Source organism: Corythoichthys intestinalis, chromosome 1 (assembly GCF_030265065.1).
Source record: "Corythoichthys intestinalis isolate RoL2023-P3 chromosome 1, ASM3026506v1, whole genome shotgun sequence".
In the NCBI taxonomy this organism is placed as follows: domain Eukaryota; kingdom Metazoa; phylum Chordata; class Actinopteri; order Syngnathiformes; family Syngnathidae; genus Corythoichthys; species Corythoichthys intestinalis.
This window is the reverse complement of record NC_080395.1, coordinates 11,605,663-11,618,110: the sequence shown is the minus strand read 5'-3', so window position 1 is coordinate 11,618,110 and position 12,448 is coordinate 11,605,663. Positions and strand designations below refer to the sequence as shown.

The window sequence follows — 12,448 nt, the reverse complement described above, 5'->3', positions numbered from 1 at the left end:
AACAAGGGTGCAAGGCAGGAACGGCCAGGAGAGGTCGCTGTTGTCAAGACGCCTAGACTCAAAGCGGGTAGTTTCACATGATTGATAATTAGAATACAGATTATAACTGCCAATATATTTTTTAAAAATCATTATTCTTGTTTATTTTTTAAATTCTATGCTATAAATGAATTGATAAACTGATAAATATGTCGTTAAAAACGTTATTTCTTTTGGTATTTTCAATTTGTTAATTAACATCAGCTATGTCCCCAAATAACACTCTCGACAAAATTTGATCTTTATGTTGAACAGAGAAGAGCTTTAAAATAGTTATAAAATACTTTTTCAGAATTACTCGACCTGCTAAACATCGATCATGCTTAAACACACCTGCTTTTATTGCCTGTACTACTGGAGTACCTCATAAAATAAGATTGGTGATTACACTATGGTTTTAATAAACAGAAGACATTTAAAATTTGAGTGCCTGAGAGGAATAATTGGGGGCGGTGGGGCAATGACGGCGACGTAGTCCATTGGAAAACAACAAACGTGTCTTAGCCTGGACCGGGCCGAGATAGCGGAGAGCAGTGAGGAACACAATGTACGCGCCCTTGTCAGGTTGGAACAGCAATGCAAAGTGAACTAGCATTCCCAATCAAAACAGCTACGCAAAATACACATAAAGTTTACTCAGACTTTGGTCACATTATTCTTATTATTGTTAGTTTTATTCTTCTTATTATTATATTAACTCTGCTTTTGATTGAAAATTTTACAAATGTTATCAAAACGAAAACATGAAGAGGGGTTTTAATATAAAATTATTGTAGCTTGTAACTAAAACATTTATCTTTTAAGAACTAGTCTTTCTATCCATAGATCTCTAACAGAATGTTATTAATGCCATCTTGTGGATTTATTGTTATAATAAACAAATACAGTACTTATATACCGTATGTTGAATGTTTATATATATATATATATAGTGGGGAGAACAAGTATTTGATACACTGCCAATGGGTTTTCCCATTGGCAGTGTATCAAATACTTGTTCTCCCCACTGTATGTATATAGATATCTTTCCATTCCAACAATAATTTACAGAAAAATATGACATATTTTAGAGATGGTTTGAATTGCGATTAATTACGATTAATTAATTTTTAAGCTGTGATGAACTCGATTAAAAATTTTAATCGTTTGACAGCCCTAATTTACACAGAACTAAACTATTGAACTGTTCAACTATTTGCACACATAACAACGGGGAAGGCTCTTGGCTGCTCCCGGTTGAATGAGGTGGCTCCCAGGACGGTAATCTGATGAGTCCGGATCAAGATCGGTCTCACTTTTTTCATCATCTTCATCGTTGGTTTCAACCTTGGGCTAAGGAGTAATGCAACGTGAGCTCCGCAGAGCACGTGTGGAACCTGACGCTGTTGTTGACGTCACCGTCTGTCTCGTCAAGATAGATTTTTTAAAAATCCTTCTTTGACTTGTTTCGTTTTCTTTTCAAAACACTCCTCTACTGTCATTTGCCTTTTTTCCCGATCATTCTCCACATTTTTCTCAAATTCTCACGTGTCTTCACGAGATCCCTCCAACTTCCGTTTCCTATTTTTCTTCAGCTCCTTTCTTGGCCCGAGATGAGTTCTTACCAAATGCGCTACTGAGCTCCAGTGGTCAGTTATATTGCTTTAAAATGGGTTTTGAGCTTTGTGCATTGTACCTTGGATACATCGGAACCTATAGATGCCTTTTATAAAAAATTTAAAAATTAAAGATAGAATGTATTTATACGTTTTTGGGAGCTAATGAGTTAACAGCCTCATCCAGCTTTTTTTTTTTTAAACCCCTCAACCTCTTTCTGAGGCATGTCTACATAATGAAATATAAATCTTAAATAAAAAAAAAATCTGATTCCCTGTTGGCTTTTATTTTTAAAGCTTTCTTAATTTCTTTCACAATAACGTTGTGAAGAGAGAGAAGACAGAACACTTAACAAGGGTGACTAGCAGGTAATACACAAAAATATTTATTTTTACGAAAAAATACATAGAAATGGAATGACCAAATTATCATATTAAGAAATTGAAATTAAGAGACAGACTGCAAATATTAAATTTAGAACATAACGAGAACTTAAACATGCGTACCTTTCTACATAACGCTGTGAAGAGAACGGACAAATATGGTTGCCTATAGTAGAGACACACGGATCGAAATAGCCATGGGCCTGGGAGGTAATCAATTATAAAAGTAGAAAACTAAAAGAGAAAATGATGTATTCATTATTTTTAAACTGGTGGAACAATTTTCACAATTTCAGTTTCACAGGGTAAAACCATGTTTAAAACCACCAGATGTCCTGGGACTCCTCACCACACACCCAGGTCGAAAAGGAATGGGGGGGTTGTATGCGCCGGCTTAGAGGCACTCAGACGGCTTTTTTTCTTTTAAATGTTTTTTCAGTGTTCAACTAAAGTTCTCGGTGGCGTGTCTGCAATCAGCCAGCACACACATACGCACCAAAAAAACAAAAAAGCCCAGTCAAAAGGGGAACCTGCCCCTTTGCAGCTCAAGCACCCGCCGCCCCCCGACTATGGACGCGCCTGTTCCTCCATGCCGCCTTGTCGTGACAATTACGAACATAAACTTTGGACAAGTTCGTCGAAACAACCATGTCATTTCAAAGGCGTAACTGCAAGGATGATCTGCATTTTTTTTTTAAGCTCTTCATCAATACTGTATTCCCAAACCCGGAAGTGTGACATAATTACTGCAACGCAACAGAAGACTATCGACAGCGAGCACAGCAGCGGCAACGAAACGAAGGAAACAAACAGAATCGGTTATTCAGTGTCTGTAAACGGGGGTCTCCAGGGTAAAACGGACGAATTAAAAATTGTCCAGGGGCATAATGCTCCATGCAACTGCTATGGTAGCATACATTGTTCTATCAAACACAACAGTTCTTTTGGCTTAAAATACTGCAGTTCATTGAAAAGAGGGGTGCAAGAGCAGAAACTGCAGATCAGCCTTGTGTGTTTTCCGCTATATACTGTATATTGGATAGTTGTGAAAAAGGAACAGCACCTGAAAATTAATTTCATTCTTTATGTCATTTCATATCATTATGTATTTCAGTGTGTTTGCACATGTCTTTCTATACTGGTCTTATGACTAAATCTTTTCTCTCAAAGTGTGCAGGCTTAAGGCTTCTCTCCAGTGTGTGTTTTTGTGTGTCTATTTAAATTTGCCTTCCTGAAGAATTTTTGATCACAAAGTGTGCAGGCATAAGGCTTCTCTCCAGTGTGTGTGCTTGTGTGTTTGTTTAAATTTCCCTGATTGGTGAATCTTTTACCACAAAGTGTGCAAGCAAAAGGCTTCTCTCCAGTGTGTGTTCTTGTGTGAATGTTGAAATCGGCCTTTGAGAAGAATTTTTTATCACAAATTGTGCAGGCATGACGCTTCTCTCCAGTGTGTGTGCTTGTGTGTTTGTTTATATTTCCCTGATGGGTGAATCTTTTACCACAAAGTGTGCAAGCAAAAGGCTTCTCTCCAGTGTGTGTTCTTGAGTGAATTTTTAAACTTACCTTTTGGGCGAATTGTGTACCACAAAGTGTACAGGTAAAAGGCTTCTCTCCAGTGTGTGTTCTTGTGTGAAATACTAATTTTGCCTTCTCGATGAATCTTTTACCACAAAGTGTGCAGGCAAAAGGCTTCTCTCCAGTGTGTGTTTTTGTGTGAATGTTTAAACTTGCCTTTGTGGAGTATTTTTTTATCACAAAGTGTACAGGTAAAAGGCTTCTCTCCAGTGTGTGTTCTTTTGTGAAATACTAATTTTGACTGCTGGATGAATCTTTTACCACAAACTGTACAGGCAAAAGGCCTCTCTCCAGTGTGTGTTCTTGTGTGAATGTTTAAACTTGCCTTTTGGGCGAATTGTTTACCACATACTGTGCAGGCAAAAGGCCTCTCTCCAGTGTGTGTGCTTGAGTGACTGTTTAAATTTGCCTTCCTGAAGAATTTTTTATCACAAAGTGTGCAGGCAAAAGGCTTCTCTCCAGTGTGTGTACGCATGTGTACCTTTAACTTGCATTTCCAAGGAAATGTTTTATCACAAAGCGAGCAGCGAAAAGGTTTCCCAACCGTACATTCTTTTGAGTCTCTTTTAAATGACGACTTGTCTAAGGGGTTTGAAACATTTTGGTCAAAGTCATCCTCCTCCTCCTCAGTATCAAAGTCAGAAGAATGTGACGTTATTTCGTCGCTGTCCGAAAGAGGAGCTGAGAGGCCGTCCGGTTGCGATCGTCCCTCTCCTTTTGTTGTCACGTGCTGAAATGAGCCGTCTCTCAAAGGGTTCGCTGCTCCGCTCTCTTCGCTTGGTCCTTTGTCTTCTTCGCTCTTCACACCGACACCCATTGGAAACTTGAGGATTTCAACTTCCTGTTTTTCTTCTTTAATGTCAGGGGTCTCTGGCTCCACCTCTTGTTTGATCCACGGCATGTCGGACTCCTCCTCCTGTTTAACGTGGATGGGGTCGGGGTTCTCAGGGTGAAGATCTTCTACAGTGACGTCTGCGGGACTCTGGGTGGGGGAAAAATGAAAAAAAAAAAAAAAATCACGTGATTTGCTGACGGCGGATTTATATAGAGAAAAACTGGTAGTCCCCGGGTAACGACATACTTGACTGACACGATTTTAACTTTACGACGCTGGAGTCTCCAGTCTTTTATCATGTTGACTTTTGTCTTGTGATGCATGCTTTTATTTTGGCGTAGGAAACGTAGGGCAGGTAGTACTTCCGCACGCGACACTTGCAAGTCAGAGTGCATTTACACACGAAGAACGCATTTGCTCCCGCTAAGAAGCCGAGTGTTAGAGAGGAAAGACCCTGAGCGCACATTTCTTACTTTTGAAGCATCCACAGGCAACACCTTTTGTACCGTTTCTTGTGTGTTTTCAATTGTTGTGAAATACTTGGGGCAAGTTGTGTGATTGTTTTTGATGATGTGTGGACGCTAACTGATACATGCTAATCGTTTGTGTTCATTGTTATTGCTGTATCAGCAGCGAGTTATCGACAAAACTTTGAATTGCTGTTATTGACGATAAAACTGATTTCAGTTCATTTTTATTTTAGTTTCATTCTGCAAATGTTGATGTCATGAGAAGCTGAATAAAGTCAGGAAACCACACGGACTTATCTTCAACATCTTGGCGAGGACAGTACAATGGTGTGTCTTACTTGTTTTTGGATAGTTATTTCGAGATCAAGGCGGTATTAAAAGGGTTAATTTCGAATTATGCGGAAATTCGAGTTCCATCGCCGGCGTAGGAATGGAACTCTTTCGTAACCCGGGGACTACCTATATAAATTAGAGATGTCCCGTCGGACGCCGATATGGGCAAAAAAAAATGCACATTGGTATCGGATCGGAACACGGGAAAAATTCTGATCCAGACTTCCGATCCATTTTTTTAAAGTCCGGTCCGGGTTTTCCAGCGCACCGATTTACATAATCCATTCCAGTTTTTGCTTCGGTTTCCCCAAAATCCAGTCCGCATTTTACAGCACACCTTCATCACACCACATTTACATTAGCGTCTCCCAATTTACCGAGAGACTTTATCGGTAAAAATGTCAGCTGTGTGGGATCATTTCCCCTTGAAGGACGACAAAGATGAGGAGGCAGAGAGCAACATATGCCACAACAAAGTCAAGCGTAGTGGTAAAGCTGCAAGAAGTTTTAATACAACCAACCTAATCAAGCATTTAGCGAAATACCACCACAAACAATATGAGGAGTATGTTAAGAAAACCGAAGACAAAAAGGTCCTACGCAACTAACACTGGCAGAAACGTTTGCTATGCATGACAAACTGGCACTCGACAGTCCCAAAGCCCAGGGAATAACAAGACTCATTGCCGAAGAATTCATTCTGAATGACGAGCCATTATCTCACGTGAGTAAAGACGCACCATCCAACACGTGATTCGGCCGTGGAAGATTCGAGAACGATTCACAAACATCCAAATTCCGATTATTGAAATATGTCAAGTAAAGCGGAACTAATACACAGCGCGGTCTTCGGGACGCAATGAGAAAAGGACCGCATTGCGTCCTGAGAGTAAACATCATGCTTGTCATAGACCCGGGCAATGCCAACGCTCAACTCACGGCTTTAGCTCAACTCATGCCGCTGCATAAGGGTTAGAATACCTGACTGCTGCTGACAGCTGCTAAAAACTACGTCAACGTCGTTTTACTGGAGATAATAAATATCATATGTATGTAGAACTACAGTAGATGCTACACGACAGACTCGACTGCATTAGCAACATTGAAGTATTTAAAACCAGACGCGTTCGTGAACAGCCGCCATCTTAAGGCAGGAGACTTCCCTAGTAGGCTGTTGTGAACCTTCCAAATGAACCTAATTAACTTTTTATCTAAAATACTCCTAAATCAGCAAAATTTGACTTGAATCTATCTTCAAAACAGTTTTAAAACTTTCACATGTCAAAAGTAGACAGAAGGGAAATTATGGAATAACGGGAGCAATTTTAACAACTTTAACAGTTGATTCGCAAAATTAAATGAATTGAATGTAGTTTAAAGCTACTGATACAGAATGAGGACTTGAGTATTTTATTTACTGTTTTAAAATGTTAACTTGATACTGAACGTTTATTTGAACCTGAGAGGCTTTTTATACAATTTTTGCAACTAATGCACGAAACATTAAAAGCATCTAATAGCTTGGCGGATTTGTGGGATTTTCCACTGAGGTTGTTAGTGTGTTTTGCTTTTTTAAGACAGTTTACAATAGAGGTGTGCAAAATTTCCGATTCTTAGATTATTCGCGATTCGGCCGTGGAAGATTCGAGAACGATTCACAAACATCCAAATTCCGATTATTGAAATATGCCAATAAAGCGGAAGTACAACACACTCAGCGCGCCGCGCGGTGAATGAGGAACGGAGCGATAGTAGCTAAACATCATGCTTCTCATTACCCGGCCCCTCGGGTAATGTCAATGCTCAACTCACGGCTCTAGCTCAACTCATGCCACGAGATAAAAAAACACAACAACATACCTGACTGCTGCCGAAAAGCTGCTACAAAGTACATCCACATAATGTTACGGTAGATATCATTTATATACGACTAGATGCATTATAGATCTGGTAGCGTCAGCAGAACACCTACAAAAATCTAGATGTGGGCGTTAGTAAACGGCCGCCATCTTAAAGCAGTACACTCCCCTACAAGGCTGTTGTAGCGAACCTTCCAAGCAAACCTAATTAACTTTTTATCTAAAATACTCCTAAATCGGTAAAATATTGACTTGAATCTATCTTTAAAATAGTTTTAAAACTTTCACATGTCGAAAGTAGACAAAAGGGAAATTATGGAATAACGGGAGCAATTTTAACAACTTTAACGGTTGATTCACAACATTCAATTAATTGAATGTAGTTTAAAGCTGCTGATACAGAATGGGGACTGGAGTTTTTTTATTTACTGTTATTTTTGTATTTTTGTTTACTGCTATATGTAAACTTGATACTGAAATAGTAGTTTGGTTTAGCCCGAGAGTATTTTTGAACACTATTGGAACTAATGTACAAAACAAAAAAAAATACAAATTTTAAAAAAAAAGGAGGGGGGGTGCATCAATAATCGTTTTATAATCGAATCGGAGCCTCTGAATCATAATCGTAATCGAATCGTTAGGTGCCCAAAGATTCCCATCTCTAGTTTACAATATTATTTGCATGTTTTACTGACTGACTATGCCATTTCTGTTTGTTATTTATAATGTTTTGTGTTTGTCACTGAATAAACAGGTCAGTTTCTTGTTACCAACCGTTGTGTTATTCAAACTCACCTAATTCAGCTGGCTAGTTGTTATCAAGCGTACTAAAACCTTTTTCAACATGAATCTGACAACTAAGTAAGGAGGCTAAATAACTTTAACACATGCTCAGATAGGTCGGTATCGGCCAGTATCGGTATCGGATCGGAAGCGCAAAACAATATCGGTATCGGATCGGAAGTGCAAAAACCTGGATCGGGACATCCCTAATATAAATTGATGAATTCACTAACTTCATGTTTTATTTAAAGGTGGGCTGAGAAGCATAATTGGTGTTAAAAATGTGTTGCACGACAATAGGGCAATAGATATTTTTCCTCTTTATTCTACATATTGACTTGATTTTTGCCAGAGATGCCGACAGAGGCTCTCTCATTTTCACCAATGAGACAATGCAATAATAACCACATGCTCCACTATACCAATCAAAGGTAACAATATTTTTTCTCCACTAAAGGGTGCTCATGCTCTTTGGACAAATGATATGTATTTGTTTTCTTTTTCTCCCACAAGAAAATTATATTTTATTTCAGTCAAATTTTTATCACTCGACTGTGCATAAAGGGCGGGGGAGTCAAAACAATTCCAAAAGTGGTTGAAAATATTGTATCAGCATCGTAATATGGTCCCAAAAAACTAATGGTTGACATCGTCACCTAATCAAGGCAGTATTAAGATAAAACGGTTACTAATTGATGTTTTAAGTGTTGTTTTGGTCTGAATTTGAGTCTTTTTGTGTCATCTTTTGGCCTACCAATATTTAACAAATATTCACGTTCCACACAGTTACTCACAATGTTACTCTTTACTTGAGTATTCTTTTCAACGAATACTTTTTTATACTTGTACAGTGCAGGCATGCAAACTGGTTAGGGGTGAAAAAGGTGACAAAGTAACATGGACACACGGCATGCGCGGAAAAGTGCATTTCATATTGCAACACGAGACATCTCGAATTAAACACAGTACATAATAATTTAACATATACAAGTCTTTATTGGACAACTGTAGACAAAAAACTATCATAAGCATTAACAGTATTGAGAACAAAGTTCATTTCTTTTTCTTTTTGGCTTGCACTAAAATCTCACAGGCCCTCTTCCTGTGCTTAGCTGCGTGCCTCAGCCTGGCCTGCTTCCCCTTGTCGGCCATCTCGGCTTTACTTGCTGTCACACTTTGCAGCACTCCACATTCAGCCTTTTTCTAAATCTAAACACATCTGATAACAGGAATGCCCTGTCTTTTCCCTTCACCTCCATATGCGAGGGGGGGAAGGGAGCTACTCTGGCTGTAGTGTGCAAGTGTGCTCGTTGTCTGCGTTTTTGTTTGTCAGAATTGCTGAAAATGTTTTCCTGCTTTAATTTCGCTGCTTGATGAAAATGGACTAGAACGATTGTTTATTAAAGCAGTAGTCATGGAGATACAGTACGTGATCATCTTATGGACTTTGCGGATTCACCATGTCCAAGGCGGAAGTAGCCGGCAGCAACGTGAGCCGGTAAGGACATACTCTCGGGAATGTTTGATGCAATGGAACAATCCGAGTTTGGGAAATATAAACTTCGATCTGCTGGTAACCGGGGATATTCTAGAAGAGATCTCCAGGCACAGGTCTCCTGGAAATGTTCGCAAAAATGATCGCGAAAACTCTGGTAAGGAAAGGAAGCGAGGAAGGAGAGGTGGCGTTCGACTTCGGTTAAAGCGACAAAAAATTCGCCGTATTCCTCTCCCTCCAATAATACTCGCAAACGCGCGGTCGCTAAGGAAAAAGATTGACGAGCTACAAGCAAATTCCAACCACTTACAGGCATACAGGAATGCCTGTATCATGGCCTTCACGGAAACATGGCTGTCATCTAAAGACAAGGACGTGGATTTGTCGATCAGCGGCTTTGGGGCGCCTGTCAGGTTAGACAGAGATGCTGAAATCACAGGGAAATCTCAGGGTGGCGGTTTGTGTGTATACATAAACCAGAGGTGGTGCAGCAACGTCACCGTCAGGGAATCGTTATGCACTCTGGACATCGAACTGCTCTCCATTTCTGTTCAGCCATTCTATCGCCAAAGAGAATTTCCCCAGATATTTGTGACTGTAATATATATTCACCCCAAAGCTAACATACAGTCTGCTGCTGACACTATTTGTAAAGTGACTCAGAGACTTCAATCTCTTTCCCCAGATGCCCCTTGTCTGCTTATGGGAGAGTTTAATAACTGCATACTGAGTAAATCCCTCAACTTTTATCAATATGTCACATGCTCAACTAGGAAAAATAAGACTTTGGACAAGTGCTATGGTTCAATTAAAGAGGCTTATAAGGCCATCCCTTTGGCTCCCTTGGGATCTTCAGATCATTGTGCTATCAACCTCATCCCTATGTATCAGTGACGTGCGGTCAGGGGAGGCAGAGCCTCACCTGTCATCATGACAAAAAAATAATTATAGCATCAAATTTATATCAATATTTGTCCATTGCTCTTTATGTATGACTCATTTCAAACATTTTTTTATAGTCAAAATTGCTGAATTTGCCTATTTCCAGTTCAAATAAAGAAATGAAAAGAGAGGTGCGGCAGCAACGAGTAAAGCCTCACCTCTGAATGCGCAATCCATAACAAACTGGGTTGATACATGGAATTGGAGCGTGCTGGTTGCCGTACATCTGCATGTCGCCATTATAATGTTTCCAGATACGTTTATTTGGCCTGATTTTCCACAGTCTTGCTAATGTCATTAACCCTTAAAGTTTAATGTTTGTTAGCGACACATTTAGTTTTGCTGATGGGAAATAAAACCGCAGTGAAAAGGCACAGGTTGCGGCAGATAGTACTCTGCCGCACTGAAAGTACGTGAAAGTGGACTTACAGTCAAAAGTGGACGCGATTAACACAACACCGGAGCTAAAAGGTTCGCGCTTTTCAAACGGACTGGTAAAACTGAAAAGACTGGCTATGTGGCTGTCCTTCGAAAAATCACCTTTGCTGCTTTCCCTGCCCTTTCTTCTAAACCTGTGCCAATGTCTGGACTAACACGAGATATTGTGACATTAAAAAACTACCACGAAGCCTCAGCAAACACGAGCGCTCGACCACTCACATTCAAAGCCTGATTGCTTTAAAAACTTTTGGAAGCTCAGGATCGATTTGGCTTTGACGAACAGCGGAAGCTCAACGGTGGCATCCACAACACTAAGGTAAAGGAAAAGCGAAAGAGTTTGAAAGACCTCATTAATGCAACCTGCATCCTAGCTAAACAGGAGTTAACATTTCGTGGTACCGATGAGCGTGTAAGCTCTTCTCAATGTGGCATATATGTAGAACGATTACATGGTTTTGCTGAGAAATATGAACGGTTAGCTAGACATTTGGACACATCCACTGTGTTTTCTGGCTTGTCAAATAGAACACAGAACGATCTAATTGAAGCAATCCTCTCCATTGAGGCGGAGAGGACTTTTACAAAAAGGGCGTAGGTTTGCATAGGGACGGTAGGGACATAACACTACCAACTTTTCAGGATGCTAAAATTGTGCCCACCAACTTTTAAGCAACCTTGCCTTTTTTGCATTATATAATGTTCAGTTATATAGAGAATTTAGATCTTTCAATAGTTCCATATGTTGTAAGGATAGAATTGACCCTACCATTATTAAGTGAATTATTTTCATTATGTTTATGTTTGCTAATAAAAACCAGACATTTATTCAGGAAGTTTTCAAAATGTTTCTTTAGTATTTTTTTTAAAACACAGGTTTGAATCGAACAGTGTATCATCTGAACCAATGCACGTTATTATTATTATTAGTTATTATCAGTAGATAAGGATTTATTTGCATTGATCATTTTACCTATTAATTAATTAGGTTCATATACATGAGAAATGTGGCCCTTTGCCCCCTTTATCCAATCTTTTTCGTCTTATTAATGTCCCGTCCCCAGCAAAAAGTGTACCTACATGCAAGTTATGCTGTTATATCGTCCCTACGAATGTTGAGACCAAACCTATGCCCTCCCAAAGTAACGGCGGTTTTTGTGGTGAAGGACAGGCGCAAGACCACAAACAGTTTTCATTTCAATCTTATTAAAAAAGAAAAAAAGAGCTTAGACTAAGAAAAATACAATAGAATATTTAAAAACTAAATTTTGGCCTTAAATAAAATATTCTTTGTTTTTCTTTTCACAGTTTTTGCTTAGCAATCTGTAATAAATTGATTAAAGTATCAGAATTAAAAGTTTTAAAAACAACTGAATATTTCACTAAAAGTCAGAATTGAATTCTGTGGTTTTGTACACCACTCTTTACTCTCATTTATGTTGCATGAATTATAGAATTGCGACAGCCAACACATTGAGGGTGTAGAGCAAATGCATGTTATTTTTCTTACTTTTACATATCGATAATATGTACCGTGTGTGCGTGTTTTGTGAAGAATGCTGATGAGATATGAAATAACCAGTAGCCAATTGAATAAGCTACCCTTTTTGGTTTATATATTTGGAAATCTGACACTAAAGGAGTCAGTGCCTCACCAACCATGAACCTCACCGCACGTCACTGCTATGTATAGACCAATG

At 39.2% G+C, this 12,448-nt stretch overlaps 1 protein-coding gene across 3 annotated transcripts in view; it reads right to left on the bottom strand.

Moving 5' to 3' along the window:
• Positions 1-1,936: 1,936 nt before the first annotated feature.
• Positions 1,937-12,448, bottom strand: part of LOC130915634 (zinc finger protein 75A-like) — a 28,758-nt gene continuing 18,246 nt past the window's right edge. For 2 of the 3 annotated variants that reach the window (XM_057835577.1, XM_057835569.1), the window contains one exon: positions 1,937-4,575. In XM_057835577.1, coding sequence (XP_057691560.1) covers positions 3,682-4,575 — 894 coding nt within the window. In that variant the 3' untranslated portion in view covers positions 1,937-3,681. The remainder of the gene's footprint in view (positions 4,576-12,448) is intronic. The other variant, XR_009063112.1, reaches the window with a different exon arrangement.